The sequence below is a fragment of the Notolabrus celidotus genome, chromosome 3 (genome assembly GCF_009762535.1).
Source record: "Notolabrus celidotus isolate fNotCel1 chromosome 3, fNotCel1.pri, whole genome shotgun sequence".
In the NCBI taxonomy this organism is placed as follows: Eukaryota; Metazoa; Chordata; class Actinopteri; order Labriformes; family Labridae; genus Notolabrus; species Notolabrus celidotus.
In genome coordinates, this window is record NC_048274.1 from 39,085,211 (window position 1) to 39,103,606 (window position 18,396).

The 18,396-nt window shown below is 41.9% G+C and overlaps 1 protein-coding gene across 2 annotated transcripts in view; it reads left to right on the plus strand.

The window, feature by feature from the left end:
- Positions 1 to 18,396, plus strand: part of lrrk1 (leucine-rich repeat kinase 1) — a 102,635-nt gene that overhangs the window by 40,838 nt on the left and 43,401 nt on the right. For both annotated transcript variants that reach the window (XM_034680522.1, XM_034680521.1), the window contains exons 6-14: positions 2,584 to 2,720; positions 4,758 to 4,984; positions 5,849 to 5,976; positions 6,458 to 6,621; positions 9,774 to 9,911; positions 11,305 to 11,417; positions 12,241 to 12,311; positions 17,115 to 17,244; positions 18,269 to 18,381. In XM_034680522.1, coding sequence (XP_034536413.1) covers positions 2,584 to 2,720; positions 4,758 to 4,984; positions 5,849 to 5,976; positions 6,458 to 6,621; positions 9,774 to 9,911; positions 11,305 to 11,417; positions 12,241 to 12,311; positions 17,115 to 17,244; positions 18,269 to 18,381 — 1,221 coding nt within the window. The remainder of the gene's footprint in view (positions 1 to 2,583; positions 2,721 to 4,757; positions 4,985 to 5,848; positions 5,977 to 6,457; positions 6,622 to 9,773; positions 9,912 to 11,304; positions 11,418 to 12,240; positions 12,312 to 17,114; positions 17,245 to 18,268; positions 18,382 to 18,396) is intronic.

Here is an 18,396-nt window from a genome sequence, read left to right on the forward strand (position 1 = left end):
GAGACATGCAGAGGAATACTGTCCTTAAATAACCCGTCATCATGTCACACTAGACTATCACACAGGCTTTGTTTACATTTTTTGCATACAATCACAAAGGGTCATAGAAGCAGGGTGAATTTTATCAGACAACATGGTTTCTACAAGATGAAGGTACTGCTGCTTTGTCTCCAGGGGTCACCAAAACCCAAACAAACTGAAGGTTCCTCACAGTCACTTAACCAAACTGGTGTTACAACAATGAGACCATGTTTTGGATTTGCTGCAGTATCTATACAGAGTGTCGCACATCACACATGATCAGCGGCAGCTTTGATTTATAATTCAGTGGATTTTATGACGCCAGTGTAAGCTGCCTTTTGGCAAGTGTGTTTGTCCGCTACTGTCTTTTACTCTCAGTGCCACACAGTGCTGTGTGTGTGTGTGTGTGTGTGTGTGTGTGTGTGTGTGTGTGTGTGTGTGTGTGTGTGTGTGTGTGTGTGTGTGTGTGTGTGTGTGTGTGTGTGTGTGTGTGTGTGTGTGTGTGTGTGTGTGTGTGTGTGTGTGTGTGAGGCTGATTAAATGACTCATGCTTCCCTTTGATCCAAAGGCTTCAGGGTACTTTCACTCTTACATGTTTTTCTTTTAAATTGCATTTAACCCCCATCCATAAGAACACTCAGAAAGCATGAGAACTCCTCTGCACTGGGCGTGTGCATGCAGGTGGAAACATGCTCACATGGAATTGGTTCACTCTTTTAAAACAGCAGCACTTTGTGTGGGGAAAATAATGCTGCTGGACAACTTGATACAGAAACTGCAGAGATTCCAGGAATGAAGCAGACCATCAACCTTATTAGTGTTATGCTATTTGTAAGCAGTGCAGATGAGATGGGAATTAAAAAAAACATATCCTATACTTCATTTCATCCCTACAGAGGGACTTAAGGCAGCAGGACTCATACCATGATAATTATGCTGTCCCTGCTGTTTGCATAGGCATCATGAAATAAAAGTCAAGTCCATAACACCTGACGGTCCACTGTGTCTTCATTGATCACATGCCACAACACCTGGATGCTGCAGAATGGTTGAAATAAAGAAACCATCAGGTGTCAGATTGCAGCAGTATCTGTCCAGCCTGACCGTCTTCACTCTCCTTCCATTACAGTAGTCTTACTAAAAGACAGCGGTCCCTGCTCCTGACTGAGTCCTGTACTGAGTGATGATCATGTATAGTAATGTAGATTCCGTACATCAGCTTTAAGGCATCAAGACGCAGGAGGCTCTTACACATTTAAGTTTGTGGCATGATGTCACGCCTTGTCTGCAATGTGTGATGCTTGGAGGCGGAATGCGGCGTAGATAGTTGCGGTGGGTAGCATCAGAGTCTGCAGGGTGGAACATCGCCATGTGTACTCATCTGAGTGTGTGTGTGTGTGTGTGTGCGGAGCTCTCTTCTACCAAAACTACACCACTCCAGACTTAAACGTCTCAGTACAAAGGCGTGAAGTTGGGGGATGTTGCTGTTGTGGAGCTGCCTCGGGTAACAGCTTGTGTTTCACATCCTCTGATAGTTAAGTGACATCTTCACCAAACACACCCAGAACTCCTAGTCCCAGGAACTATTTGAACATACTAAAGAGTTCCTCTAGGCTGTTGTAATCTTTGTCTGCACCAAAGATCCACAGAGCTGGGGTTGAGCTGATAGGCCTGCTGACATGTCATAAAGAGCATGCTGTTTTCATGCGGTTTCTGTCCTCAGCATGAACGCTTCAGTGCCTTTCCTCTGTTCATCTATCTGCCTGTCTGTCTGTTAAAACTCCACCCATGAGTGCCAGCATGTTAAATTGAAACCAAACACACTGGTTGGTAAAACAGATTCTTTTTTTACAAATGGAGGCTGAAATGAAAATTCAAGAAATATTCGACTTATCTTTGCTGAAAACCTATACCCCAAATATTCCTCAACTTCTAGACAGGACTACCCGACTAGTACAGACTTGTTGCCAGGTGAAATAACATCCCTAGAGCCTAATGTACATCCTGCTCTCTGCAGTGGGAACACGTTTAGTGCTTCCAATGGTTCCTGGTACCAAGCAAAGCCCCTACAGTGAAGAACTCTGCTCCTCACTGAATCCAAAAAGAGCACATTATACACTAACTCTACTTCAAACTTGATGTACTTTAAAGTGTTATGTATACATTGTATTGCTTTGTATAGCATTGTGCTGAGGAATCAGTCAAAGTGTACTAAACTCCTGATGTGAGCGTTCATTCAGCATGCTCTCACTTTGAACAAAGCTTACTGGCATCAGTGTTTAAATCCTCTGATCCTAAAGGAGTTACTGCAGCAGCTTATCAGGAAACCAAACAAGCAGCTTCACAACATCATACAACACATACAGCACATGCGGGATGATCACAGTGTTAACCTCATAAGATGACAGGACAACAACAAAGCACTTTAATGATAAACTCACGTGGAACAATTGTAAGGTAGAAGCACTGCACTGGTACACACAGATTTACACTGTGTATAAGTATCACTGTGAAAGAGTCTGTGCTGGAGAACAGGAGTAAGCTGTGTGTTTTGTGTTGCAGAAAATGAAGAGATCGCTCAGTTCCTGCTGCAGAACGGTGCAGGATTCTCCTCGTACACCCTGATGGACCATCCAGCCTTCAGCAAACATCTCCTCCGACTCCGACTGCAGGAAACCACCAACCCAGAGGGAGAGCTGGTCTGTACCCTGGAAATAGAGGGAGATTTGTAATTTGTAAAGAAATACAAGTCCTTTAGTGCTATTATCTTCAAAGCACTGATTGATGTGATGTATATGCAGAGCTTAGGTGTGTGACATGTTAAATGGGCTGCAGACAGGTGCAGTTTGGATGCTGAGGAGTCAAAGAGATGAACAAAAACCTGATAATGTTAGGGTCAGATACCAGTAAACGAGGTATGCTGGTTTTTATATCCTGACACATTTTAAACCAGTCCAGTGAAACCAGCTGATCTGTTTTTATGTCAATGATGCTTCTGTGTTGGGTAAATAGATCTGTGCTGTTTTTAACCTGGATGTTGAACCTGTGGATATCAGGAAAAAATGACAAACAGGATTTAAAAAAAAAAAGGGGTGTAGACCAATCACAAACGAAAATAAATACGCTTTTGGGGTACTAGCATCAAACCCCTGTTGACTAAAACATTTCAATATTTGTCATCACAAGGCAAACTGTCTGCTCACAGCTTTCACAGTGACAACCACAGACTGACCAGTCTGCTGGTCAGGAGCTCAGGGACTCCCAGAAAGGTCTAGTTTGTAACTTTAATGGGACAGGAAGACTTAAAGCAGGCATGTCCAAAGTACGGCCCGGGGGCCAATCGCGGCCCAAGGTCCATTTATTTATGGCCCAAAACTTCCATCTTGAATTGTGTTATTTATAGCACAGAAATTAATCACATTCTGAATCATCTGTACATTTGCAGTTTCTTTCAAGCGCACAAACAAAACTAAAGTCAATCCAGAAACATCTCAAAAAGCTTCATATGGACTACCTGTCTAAAACCAAAGCTCTGGGAATTCTTCAAGACGGCAATAAAGAAGAAACACAAGAACTCTTAAAGCTGACAGGTTTTCAAAATAATGTTTTTATAATGATTTGAATTTTTTTTTTATGGACACTAAAAGTTCAGAAGACACAAGACAAGATCAAAATTATGAAATGGTACAGAAAAGGCCAAATTTTATGCATAAAAATTGTTCAGAACACAGGAAAGGAATGATTTAGTTCTTAAAATGTTGTCTGCTGGTCAGAACAGTCTTAAAAACAACATGAAAAAGAAGTGTGATGAAATCCAGATCATGATCCTGCCATAGGAAAATAATAATACAATATTTTTTCCACATTGCCCGACCCTAATGGAAAACATTTTCCTCCAGAAGAAGATAAAGTTTTCTAATGTTTAAGTGGTTTGTGGAGAACTGAGGACTACCTAGTTACTGTTTTATTGAGAAAAAATGTAAAATAATTGTCATTAAATAGATATTTCATATATAACTTTTAGGATTCCTAAGTCTCAGTTGGAGCCACTGGCCCTGAGGTAATCTGACACATCAAATGTGGCCCTCTTTGAAAAAAGTTTGGACACCACTGACTTAAAGTAAGTGACAGAGGAGAGAGAGGGAAAGACAGGATCCCATAGTGTCAGCTCCCCTGGCATTCTAAGCCTATAGTAGAATAACTAAGAGCTGGTCCAAGCCTGATCCAGCTCTTACTATAAGCTTTAAAAAAAGGAAAGTTTGAAGCCTACTCTTAAAAGTAGAGAGGGTGTCTGCCTCCCGGACCCTGACTGGTAGATGATTCCAAAGGAGAGGGGCCTGATAACTGAAGGTTCTACCTCCCATACTACTTTTAGAGACTTTAGGTACGACCAATAGGCCTGCATGTTGTGAGCGTAGTGTTCTAGAGGGGTAATAGGGCACTATGAGCTCTTTAAGATACAAATGTGCTTGACCATTAAGAGCTTTGTAGATCAGAAGAAGGATTTTAAATTCTGTTCTAGATTTTACAGGGAGCCAGTGTAGAGAAGCTAACACAGAGATGTGCTCTCTCTTCCTAGTTCTAATCAGTACTCGAGCTGTTATTAGCACTTCCTTAGTTTGGATGTTAAACCAAGCATTGAAAAAGTTCTTCTAGTCCTTGTGGAATCTGTTCTTGTTCTCTTCTCTCATGATACCCCTCCTTCCCTGTGCATGGTTGTCCATGTGTGTGTGCAGGCTGTCAGTGTGTGTTGGAGTGATCTGCAGATGCCCTGGCTGGAGCTGGACTGGTTCATGGATGTCTCCTCCAGTATCACCCACCTGGATCTGTCCTCCAACAGCCTGGCTGCTCTTCCCTCTGTGGTGCCCTGGGGTCTCCTCCACCTCCAGACTCTGGACCTTTCTAACAACCTGCTCAAAGAGCTGCCAGCGGCCCACAGCTCGCAGGAGGTCATCTGCTCCAGGTACACACGGCATGAGGCTCCTGGCTTTAATGCAACATGTATTTCACATCACACCTCCACAGCAGGCTGTCAGTAGGCGTGACCACTTTTTATGCCTGAGGTGGCGCAACGGGGGGTCTGACTCATGTAGGTGTGGCATGAAGTATATGTGCACACAAACAAACCTACTCATATCCACTCTAATCAGCGGTGTGTGAATGTGAACGAATGAGATTAACACTGATGGTCCCTTACTGTAGCAGCCTCTACCATCAGTGAGTGAATGGGTATGAATGGGTGAATGTGACGAGTAGTGTCAAAGTGCTTTGAGTGGTCAGGAAAACGCTATACAAGTACAAGTCCATTTACTATTTACCATGTGATATTTTCTGTTTCTGTTTGTGTGTGCACTAAGTCCTTACTGAACTGTCCTTGAGTTAGTCCTGTCACTCCACTCAAAGAGACCAAAATAACATTGTTCCTCTTCCTCATAGAAGAGGCAAATTGGGGAACAAATGATTTGTCAGATTTCAGTGTTTATACTTCAGAGAGAGAGAGAAGGCTGGCAGAGTCGGTCATCTCTCAGTCGGTAGGTTGGCATCTCAGCTCCAACCATAATGTCCTTGGGCAAGACGGTGACCCCCTGATCCTCCAGTGGCACAGCCAGCAGCGTGTTAATGGGAACAGTTAATACTGATGGGCACATTTAACAGCGCCATCTGCTGTCAGTGTATCAATGTGCTGTGAATGGCTGAATGTGGCGTGTAGTGTTAAGGTACTGTGAGGGCTCAGAGGACTAGTTAAGTGTTTTATACAGCTGTTTCAATCAGCACAGTTCATTGAGGATCTGGATGAATCAGTGAGCCTCTCTCTGTCCTGTTTTAGTTTACGACAGGTCAATCTCTCCCAGAACAAACTCACCGGATTACCACCTGGACTTCTCCATCTGACCCACATCCAGAGTCTTTCTGCTGCCAAGAACCAGCTCACAGTACTATTCGACGTCCCGCCAGGTATCCTCTAAATCATGTTGTATTTATGCATTCTGTATGTGTGCAGAGAGAACATTTGATTAAGAATGAGAACATCCTCATTTTTCATTATTTATTAACCTCAGCTGTAGAGCCAGGCCTTCATCACTTCAGTTTAAAATGTTCAGATTAGTGTGTAGCTAAACTGAAGCATGTATTTCTTAATGAGGCTTTTATTGTGAAACATCAGCTGCAGGAACTTGTTCTGGAACCTCAGGTAAGTTTCTCTGTTCATGCACTGAACTTAAAAAGTAGCTTCTGCCATCTTCTGGCCCGTCTGAGTCTCTACATTATTCCAACCACATTAATCAATTCTCCACTGCTGTTATTAGATCTTTAGGAACCCTGTATGTGTGATCACTGAGGTTAGGATGATGAATCTGAAGACAGATTGTGAAGTGACTTTGATGTGTGCACAGGTCTGATTTGGACTTTAATTGTGTCTTCATTTCCTTCCTGTCAGCTACGAACTGGATCGGTCTTCGTAAGCTGGTGGAGCTGGATGTGTCTGATAATTGTCTGACCGCTCTGCCTGCTGCGGTCATGCACTCCCTGAAGTCTCTGAGCATCCTCAATGTGTGCAAGAACAAACTGAGCAGCTTCCCCGACGCCTGGGCCTGTCCGCTGGTAAGAAACCGTGGCAACCAGAAATTTGATCAAATCCATCTCCTGTAAATCACATATTTGAATCCATGTGGAGCAGACATGTCTAATAACCTGCTTATGGCTGTTTGTGCCTTACTTTATGAATACAGTGTGGCTTGTTAGACTAACTTTTGACTGTTTCTCAGTGATGCATCAGGCTTTGACTGCCGTTTGAGGAGCCTTGTATTCATGACAAAGATCACATTTTAGGGGGGACATTTATTTTTAAGCCTTTTTATCCTGTCACCTGACTTACAGGCATTTGTTTGGTGGTCATTTTGTCGTCCTCTCAGCCTTCTCCAGTGTGATTACTTTACTGTATGACACATTTATTAATAATAATAATATTATTTTTTTTTCCGATATTTGCAGTTGAGGAATTTTGTCAGGAAAGACACCTCAATACTCCAGTGTCAAAACATTTCAAACTGTGAGAGGCAGCTGTTCTTAAAAAACACTAGCTCTACTAGCTCCTTTTATACTATACTTAAAGAAAATGACACTAAAAGTACGTCATATTTAAAAAGCATATGGGAAAGAGAACTCAATGTTAATATCACAGATGATAACTGGAAGGATGCTTGGAAGAATGCAAAAACACTGAGTGTATGTAACAGAGTGAAGGCAGTTCAATTAATGATATTGCACAGAGCTCATATATCTCCTTTCCACCGCCATAAATTTAACCCAAACTCATCTCCACAATGTCAAAAATGTAAGACAGAAACCGGTAGTCTCACACACTGCCTATGGTCATGTAGAAAAATCCAGCGGTTCTGGCAGATCATAGAACAAGAAATGAACAAGATCCTACATATTGATACAGAAGGTGGACCATTGTCATTACTTCTAGGTATACCTAATGTTACTGTTACTGATAAATATAAGAGGAAACTTTATAAGATGTTAACTTTCTGTGCCAGAAAATGTATTCTTTTAAACTGGATCACAGATAGGGTCCCTTCTAAAGTACAATGGCACAGAGTTATACTTGAATATGTCCCGCTGGACTACCTAACATGTAAATTACATTCCAGAGACGATGCTTTCCATAGAACATGGGAACCCGTCCTGATATATATTGGGCTAAATGTTTCCACTATTCTTACAAGAGGCTTTGTGCTATAGACACAACTTTTTAACATCATCACTATTATTATTATTATTTTTTATTCTATTTATTCCCTTATTATTATTATATTTCTTTTTCCTCTATCTTTGCACTTCTGCAATATACATTGTGAACCCTGTTTCTGACGCCTGTATTAACTTAACCTGAATGCTAACCATGATATATATATGTGAGCCAAATGTATATGATTTGTTTGTTTAAAAAATCTAATAAATATATTTATAAAAAAAAATAATAATAATAATAATAATAATAATAATAATAATAATAACTTTATTTATATAGCACTTTTCAAAACAAATTACAAAGCACTTTAAAAACAATTTAAAAAGCAGTAGGCAGTAATTAAGAACATATCATTACCCAGCAGTAGAATTAAAACAAGGATCAAAGCAATGAACCATAAAATCAATAAAAAGCCAGTCTAATATAGTGAGTTTTTAAAGCGACTTAAAAGACAACAGTGTGTTAGCTTCCCTGATATCCTCCAGCAGGTCATTCCACAGCTCAGAGGCCCGGACAGTAAACACTCCATCCCCTTTTGTTTTTTCTGTTTGAGCGTGGAATAGTTAGTAAAGACCTACTGGAGGATCTGAGGTTACATGAAGGCTCGTAGGGAGTCAAGAGGTCAGCAATGTAGTCTGGAGTTGACCCCCTACGAGCTTTTAAAGTCAACATCATCATTTTAGAATCAATTCTAAAATGGACTGGGAGAACAGTGAAGTGATTTTAAAATGGTTGTGGTGTGTTCTCTCCTGCTGGACCTGGTTATGAGTCTGGCCGCGGCGTTCTGGATCAGCTGAAGTTTGTTGAGGTTATTTGTGAGAGACAGGAGTAAAGTGAATCACAGAAGTCTAACCTGGATGAAATAAAAGCACGAGTTACTGTTTCGAGGTTTTTGATTGATAACAATAACCACATTTTTGACAGTTTTCTTAATTGAAAAAAGCACATTGAAGTCATCAGCTTGTAACAATCTTTAAAGCTAAGGATCTTCATTTGCTAAATTACAGTTTTTTAACAACAAGATATCAAAGGATTCAAAGGCCTTGTGAAATGTGTGTCTTCTTTTGTTGCACTGGATTATATTTTTGTTACTGACACAGCTGCTAAAGCTTGTTCCACTCCAAACCTCCACCCTGTGCTGCATGTCCTCTCTCCCACATTTATTGTTTCTCTGGAGGAGGGACAGGAAACTCCTTTACTCTGAAATATTCCAAAACTTAAATCATTACAGCTGTTAACAGCATTGGAACACCAATGTTATTGACATCAGCTTCAATGTACATCATCAATCCTATGGCAGAATAAGCCTAACACATGGTTTTGAATCACACTGGGGACATTTGAACATTACACAGATGTATCTCAGTCCGTCTGTTCTTCAGACTTCATCATCATTCACCCCATGAGTTTTCACTGTGTAGTATTATGGCGGTCATGACGTTCACTTCACACGTTAACACCTATGTCTCTGAGGCATCAGTAGCTCAGTCTGTAGGCACTGTGCTCAGGAACCAGAGGGTTACCAGTTCTGCAGACCAAACATGGGAGCTGGGACTGTTTTCTGGAGAGGCTCAGTAGTGAGGACTAGTTGTTGGGGGTGCTCTTGAGCAAGGCACGACCCCCTGACAGCTTTGGGCTGACTGCACACTCTGACAGCTCTCCATCAGTATATGTCCATAGGATCCTGTTTGTGCACATGTGTGTAATTCCAGCCAATGTGTGTGATGCATGATCAATTAAATAATACATATAATATGATTAATAATAATCATAATTAGTGACATAATAGCTGGTTAATGTAGCTGAATTTGAATCCTAAAGTAAAGTACAGACATGTAAAAGTTTGAATAAATGAGTTTCATTCATAGAGGTTCTGATCTTCTATGAGAGATGAATGACTCAGCAGTGATGGCAGTCCTCTCTCCATGATCTATGTTTTTTAATGATGAGTGCATACGTGGACACAGTTTGATGCTCTCTCTTTCCTCCACCACAGAAACAATGTAAAGCCTTCTCCAACGTGATCAAAAGTCTTCCAGACACCTTCTCCATCTTCTGGAGGACTCAGCTGCAAGAGGTGGACTTCTCTGAGAACAGCCTGACGGAGCTGCCGTCACACATCTTTGAACTGGAGGTAGGAACCATCACATTGATCTGTGAAGTGGTTCAAAGTAGTCAGTGAGTCCCATGTGTGATCTGATAGTAGCCTCCAGATGGCGCTGACGCTCTTCAGAAGGCTCCATCTTTGCAGCCTAGGAGCAGCAGGACAAGGATGGAGAATCAGATTTTAAAGTCATTCACAGAGGGGCAGAAGTTCAACATAAGTGGGTGATGTAAAGGAGTTTTAGGGTTTCGAGACTTACAGGGATGAAAGGTTTTAAAAGGCTGGACAGGCTGCCGGAGACCCTCTGAGGGAAATGTGCCAGATTGATGTGCCTGCACTTAAAATGCTTCTCACTGACCCCCTCTGACATTGCTTCCTTAAAGTCAACACTCTATGGACAGAAACTGTTTCATTTTGGACACATGGGATTTACCTGTCTACTGCTTTGTTTGTACAACACACTCACTTCAGCTGTTTTTTGATCTTGAAGTGTCAAAATAACAGAAAAAATAATCCATTTACAAAATGGTTTCTTAAAACACACCAATACTGAAGTTTTTACCCTGTGTGGTTAGGATGCATTGATTAAAGAGCACTCAACGTCGATGAACTCAAAGCTGATCTAGCTCTCAGCTCCTGCTTTTAGAGGATAAAATGGTTGTTTTTGTGTTTGATTGCTTCTCAAAGAGTTCTGTTGGGATGGCTAACGGCTCACTCACACTGTGCCAAAAGTCCGGTTTGTTTGACTTGTGTGAGTGTTCCATGCTGTGCTCCAGCACTTCCTTGGCCTTGATACAGTTGGAGGAGGTGAGCTTCGGTACGGTTGCTCATGCATGAGTATGAGCACGGATATGCAACGTTGACTTTCTGTGTATTCAATGTGACCGTTCTTCTAAATGTGATTAAACAATGGTAGCTAATCACTGCCATGTACAACAGAGAAATCCAGGAGTGTCAGAAGGCCGTATCTGACCAGTTAACCAGCAACCAGGCCCAGTGTGAGCGCACCCTAAGTGAGAGTTATAAGTCATCTTCCCCTGTAACACAAAGCTCCATCTCTGCAGGATCCTCTCTGTAATGTTTTCAGACACTTAGAGGAACACTCTGAGGCTGTCCGGGACAAAAACAAGAACTTTAAGTCAATAAACTTTGTTTATGCTGCTGGATGAAGGAAGCAACCCACTGGAGGAAGTCCAAAACTTTCAGGAACGACTCGTAATTTAAAAAAAGAAATGTAAAAGAAGGGATTGAAAATATATGATTCAAAGATTTAAGCTCGTATAACTTTGGAGCTGTCTGTTCTCATGGCTGCTCAGTGGCAGAGACAGATCATTGTCTGGATTCCTCGTAGAGTAAATAGTGAGTGTGTGGTTTACAGTATCTCACCCATCCTCCCCCTCACTCCTCCTCCTCCTCCCTCCAGGCGCTGGTCTCTCTGAGGTTATGTGGGAACCATATTGCGACACTCCCAGCCCCCAGTAAATGGAAATGCTCTCAGCTCAGGACCCTCGACTTTTCCAGGAACCAGCTGGGCAAGTAGGTCCACAGAGACACACAGTGTGTGTGTGTGTGTGTGTGTGTGTGTGTGTGTGTGTGTGTGTGTGTGTGTGTGTGTGTGTGTGTGTGTGTGTGTGTGTGTGTGAGTGTGAGTGTGTGAGTGAGTGTGTCAGATGAGGTCAGCTGTTAACATAAAGCTCAGCGTCCACCGTGACCTTAAATAACACAGTGTGAAGAACATAATGCACATCACTGTTTCTGTGTCTGTATCAGCTTTGGAGAGAATCTGTAACAACAAACAGAGTTATGGTTCATCAACTTAAAGTTATGTTAAATAAGCATAGTTAATGATAGCTATATTTTCACATTAAGGACACTGATCCAGCCTGCTAACTCTGCTCACCTCAGATTTCACATACTTCATGTATTACTCACAGAGGATCCCGGTCAGTTTGGCCTCTTTGTTGAGAAACAGGAACAGAAGCTAGACTATTGACCTTGGCAGATGGGGTCAGTGCTACCACCTCATTTTAGGGAAAGTTTTTTACTTGACATGGTCAGAAAGAACTTTTTGTCTGCACTATTCTCTGACATAGACACATCCATGTTCTTCTGCCTGCAGAGCACTAAAGTTTGTTAGAATGATCTAAACGACGTGGTAGTGCTACCCCCGTCCGCAGAACAAAGGGGACCAGGATCACCTGTGGGTTAAACACCTACTACTGACAAAAACCTCATACAACCACACCTCAAACACAATGCACTCTCCCTTAAACTGTGTTCTAATAGGCTTCTCGCAGTGTTCTGTCAGCACAGTTTGGAGGGAGACTGACCGGTAACTGTGTTCAAACTGTTTCTTTAGGACAGAAGAAGGGCCCAAATCCAGGAGGCTGGCCTTCCTGACTACGTGGAACAAGAGGGACCCCGACCCAGGTAGATCTGCTTCACTTTCAGATAACCATAATCCACATGAAGATGTCAGCACTGTGTGCCTGCTGGCTTCTTCTTATATGGACGTTGTAGATTCAGTCAGGGCTGTCGGGTCAGAATAACAAAATGAGTCTGCTTGTTTCACTTCATGAGTTCGTACATTCACCAGCTTACTTATTTTAAAAGTTGCAGTTCTTTCCTGATCAATCAAGGCGTTAAAATATGGACTGCGTGCCTCCACCTGAAGAAATGAAGCCAATATACTACTTCACATGTGTTATCATGTATAATAATAAGAATAATAATACATTTTATTTAGAAGCGCCTTTCAAAGCACTCAAGGTCGCTTTACAGACAGATAAAAACACAATAAATAAAAGAACACGATAAGATAAATAAAAACAACAAGCAAAGTAACACCAAGTTAAAGATGAAGCAGTGGAAATTAAGCAGGGAATGCAGTTTGAAACAGATGGGTTTTGAGTTTTGATTTGAAGAGGGGTAGTGAGTCAGAGATGTATGGTGACATAATGTGAACTCAAGGCATGCGCAGACATGATCATGTCAAACAAGCAGATCATGCGCAGACATGATCTGCTTGTTTGAGCCCTATGACCAGTGTCACACCTTTTCAGCTAAACAAAACACACATCAACCCCGTGGATACAAAGTCATAGCTCCCTCAGGTGGGTCCAGTCAACAGCAGAACAGGTTCCTGTGTGGGTTTGAAGCAGATCCTCTCGGTTATGGAAAGTTCAATTCAATGACTGTTGTGTTAGTGTTTGTTACGCTTCCTCTCACCGTTCCTCCTCTACTCTGATAATCCAGTGTGCACAGTGCTGCATGTTTCAAACAGCCCATTGGTGCAAAAGACTATAACACTTTTTTTGTCATCTAAAAAGTGAGCTGAGTCCTTTGCACGAGTGTGACCAATGTAACTGTACAAAAAGCAGACAGAGGTATTTCATGTGTTACGGTATTTTACCCTGATGATGGCACTCGAAAAAGCAAATGAGTGCTTCAGTTCTCAAAGCATGCTGGACACAGAGCAAGGCGGACCAGTTTTTAACGCTTATCTCCCTCATTAAGTCATAATCATACATTTACAAAAAACATTACACCATTAAGTAAATAAATCCTGTGGGGTTTGAATGGAAATACCTGAAACACCTGACCAGCAGAGGTGGTGGCGTGAGTCCTTTCATACCTCACGACTATCGACTCTACCTTAGGCTGTGCTCGACCAGCGTACAGGTCCATAACAGAGGATTTTTGAAAAAACTACATATCTGCATGGAAACTGCACATTGCTGAAAGCAAAGTAAGTCTACATGCAGTGAAACAGGTAAACCTTTCCCCCTCTTATGTACCAGTGCAACTTATATTTGACCTTTATTTTGACCTCATAGATTGACCCATCCTGTCTGGTTAGATCAAGGAGGTGAGCTTTATCCTCCTGAGACCCAGGGGGGGAAAAGTGTTCACAGTGAAAAGTGTTTCTTTATAAATTAAGTGTTGGGGTGGTAAAGAACACACTTCAAAGATGATTTTTTTTTAACTTTACTTTAAATAACATTTTACAGAATGTGCACTGTAGGGCACAGCCAGACTTCATTGATGTCCAGTCTCCACGGCTCATAGGGTACCATCATCTGCAATTCTGTATTCTTCCAACACAGGCATCAACCTAAGAGAAAGACAAAACACACTTATTTCATCAAATGAATTAATGAACATGTGTTGTTTATTCATTTTAAAAATAGCTTTGATTTAAAACACTATGTGTTGGTTTTGGCCCATAATGGACGACGGCACACTTCAGCAGGCGCTGCATCTTGGTCAAATTCATCTTGCTCCTCATCTGCATCATCCTCTCCTGTATCAGCTACTCTCGCTTCACTCTCATCTTCTGAAAGGTCTATGTCTGAATCTCCCTCAATGATTCTATTAAGAATCCTCTCACACTCTGTCATAGACCTGGCTACTGAATAATGTGAAACAAGCATAGAGTAAGTCCTGATGTGCACGACAGTATACATGAATCAATTAGTTGTTTTTCCACTGAAGATAAATTAAGTCAGCTCTGGAAACTCACTTTAAATGCTCCTTAGATGTTAGCTTACTAAAAACAATCAAAGTATAACATTGAAAAACATTTTAAATATGAATATCATACTTACCTTTTCTTTTACCATAAAATGTGCTTGTTGAGATGGCAGCCATTTTCAAAAGATTAGTAAAGGCTACTTATCATTGCCACACCCCAAACATGATATATCATTGGAAAGCTACGGTTGTCCTCTGTAAGGCACATCAGGACTCAATAGAGTCACATGTAAAGTATCAGAGGAATTAAGCCAAAACTAATGTGTACTACAGTGTATAAAATGATACTATACTACAGCCAGTCAGCAGGGGGAGCTCTAAATGTTTTGGCTTCCCTCTGGGGGAGTATCTTGTGCTGTCCATGTATTATACTGTCTGCAGAGAAGTCTTTCGTGTCTGTAAAGGATGTTCCCCTGTAATGTTTTTTAATCTTTTAATGTGAACATCATTAATGGCAGTTTTAAAATCAAGAGCTGAAAGCTTCTTTGCTTTTGTGTCAGTTTTGAAACCCCACTGGAGGAAAAAGTGACCTCTTATTTATTTGCTGATTTTGTAAGTATTATTTTTGACTCCTACATTCCTTTAAGGGTCAAATGTATCACTGGTGGAAAATATTTGTTGGAAAAAATACAAAAATAAATCAAGGCAGCAATGTGCTGTAAATCCTCCCGCTTGGCACACTCCCCCTGTTTGTCTTTCTCATCTTCTCCCCTAACTCTCATTTTTGCAATAAAAATATAAAGATTTAAGACACAACAAACTCTAAACCTTAATATAATCTGTAACAATTCCTAATTCCCCACAAGAACTGACCTAAAGTAACTTTATGATGTATGAAGGTAGCAAACACAGGAGAGGAGAGGAAGAGCTACCTCTGAGGTTTCATTCAGGCTGAAGTCTCCTTAGCTGCCCCTCATCCTGATGAACTACCTGTCAGCTACCTTACACTGATAATCTTCACTTTCAAGAGATTTCGCTCACCCCATTAGTTCTGGCAACATGTTTCTGTAATGGCTGGGTTTATTTTCATCAGTCTTTTCTGTCGTATCAGTGTGTAAAAATATTTTTGATACTCTGCCAGTAAAATGCTTTCTGCCAAGAATCCACTTCTGTGGAAACCTAGTTCTTCTTCATGTGAGATGTTTGGCTCAGACGTATCAAACACAGGTCAGTCAGTCAGTTACTGTGTTAGTAACTTTGGTTGCCTCTGACAGGAGAGGTCTGTAGTCATAAAAACAAACTCACCTCACAAGTAACATCCTGATAACCTTACATCCTAAATACGTCACTCCCAATGCCACGTCCTCTCCAGAGGCTCAAAGAGACAAAGAGGCTGATTTTAATCAGTAACTTGAAGTATAGGACACATATAAGGTTCCTGATGATGTTCCTAAATCCTTGGGTGCTGTTGTGAATCAGGAGCTCTATTCACACATGAACTCCTGACAGTTTTTGTAGTCATTTCAGGCTATCCAGGGTCTGATGCTGTAACTGTGGCGGGAGAGGTGGCGACGGGTGGAGTTGGGGAGGTTTGGTGTCTAAAGACATCACAGCATTTATCACAGCTGTCAGTAATTGTAGGCCAATTCACTCGCTGTGGATCATCTTATATTTCCTTATGCGTTCACACATGCAGCCCACCTTTACAAACAAATGACAAGTCTGGATAAGGAGGGTTACAATATTCTGCCATTTGCATTCACACATGCAGCCCACCTTGATAACATCAGGACATTTCTGGGGTTTTGTGCATGTGTGAAAGATGCTTGATTGTAAAGATCAATCATCAATCTTTATTTGTATAGCGCCAAATCACAACAAACGTTATCTCAAGATTCTTTTACAAACAGAGCAGGTCTAGACCAATCTATGTTAAATTATGAACAGAGACCCAACACCAAGACAGGATACGGTCCAGTCCCCTCTTACTGACAGGACTGGATCTTATGTCAACCTAATCCACCATGAGCATTGCACCTCGCAGTATTTAGCTAGTTACAGCGGAGAGGACAAACTTCCTTTTAACAGGCAGAAACCTCCAGCAGAACCAGACTCATGTTAGACAGACATCTGCCTCAACCGAGTTGGGTCTGGAAAGAGGGATACAGGAGAATAAGAGAGACAGTTGATAGTACTAAGGTGCATGCTGGGAGCAGGGCAGTGTGAGTACATCAGTAACACAGGACACATTCACAGTCCAACATGAAACCAAGGTCAGCTCTGTCTTTTTATTTTAGTCCACATACTTTTTTCAAAATCAAGAAGTAACCACAATGGATCCTCCTACAGCTGTTCAAACTCTCACAACAGTTTTCACATTTTTTGTTTGTTCTCCTTTTTTTTCTCTGGCACAGTGAACATGAAAATGTCTGTCTGGTGAGGTTCAGACTAAAAACAGAACACACAATAAACTCTGCTCTTCACTGGGCTCTCTGCCTGAAAGTCCTGCATTGTTCGTTGGTCCTTCTGTAATGTGAGGTAATTGCAGGACGGCGAAGCAGTGATGATCTGCGTGTACGAAGATCCTTAGTGAGTTAGAACCCGGGGCATCTGGAGGCAGCTCTGTTATCTACCCTGTGACACGCTGTATGTTGTGGTTGCTGTGTGTGTGTGTGTGTGTGTGTCCATCCTTTAACTCTGTGTGTGTGTGTGTGTGTGTGTGTCCATCCTTTAACTCTCTGCACGGCTCTGTCCCCATAGTGAGTCCCATAGAGTTTCCCATGATTCTGCGAGAGTCCCTGGAAGTGCTTTACTTGAATGACAACCAGCTGGAGTGTGTCCCCCAATCTGTGTGTGGTCTGCACAGCCTCACTGAGCTCTACCTCTCCAAGTGAGTCCCTCCAACTATCTCTCCGTCTGTCTGTCTTTCTCTCCTGCACGTGTTCCTCTCAGTCTTTTGTCCGTCACACTGATGATGTGAAGGATGTGAAGATTTGATCACAGATCTGTGTTTCTTCATCTGTTACTTACTGACAAATGTTTGTTTTGCACACACACATGCACTCAGGGGCGGGGCTGACGCAGACAGACATGTTTCTCACGCTCATATTGATTTGAAGTGGAGCTAATTTGGCTGTGGGCTGTTTGGGTGACAGCCAGTGTGCATGGAAAACCCTTCATTAAGACACAATATGATTTTAAAGACCCATAGAGACACTGTTTGTACATCAACGTATCAGTGCTTTCTGTACGGACCACTTATGTACCTGTACCTATCATGCAGCTTCTCTATACCCGTCCCTTATAATTGTCAGTCTGTGGATGGTTTATGAGGTATGTTGTTACAAGTAATGTGAGTTTGCATGAATACAACAAAATAAATCACACATGATGAACAACACTCACCAGGCCATGAAGTCTGTCCTGCAGGTTAGGAGCTGCCAAAGTTACCCATTGTGTTAAAACCTGAAGAACTGTGAAGACATAAGTAAGCATGAAGTAGGGGTGAAGTAGGGGTGAGTTAGACTTTAGAAAAGATCGAGTAAAGTGAAGATTAATCACACTTCTTTGGCCAGCCTCTGAAATCCTCCATCTCCTGGGATTCTCTGCTTACTATGAGCTCAGCCCTGCTGCACATCTTTGCAGCTGGTTTCTAACAAGCAGTACATCGCTGCACTCTGACATACATCCCAGTGTTACTGGATTAACGGAAGTCATGGATCCACTGTGTCCTGCTGCTGCCAAGAATGACTTAAGATTTATGTCCACCTGACAGTCTGTGAAAAGAGGGTCCACAGGGCCTGACAGGCTCTTTCAATGAGAGCCTGTTAGACTGAAACAGTTTGAGTTACGTGACTTAACAATAACTGTGGTCTTCTTTTAATGTGATGTTGTCTCTCCTGCTCTGGGGTCAGTAATCCTGGGATCCGGGAGCTTCCAGCAGAGCTCGGTCAGCTCTCCAACCTGTGGCAGCTGGACATTGAAGACCTCAACATCACAAATGTGCCCCAGGATGTGAGAAAAGAAGGTACATTCAAAAAAA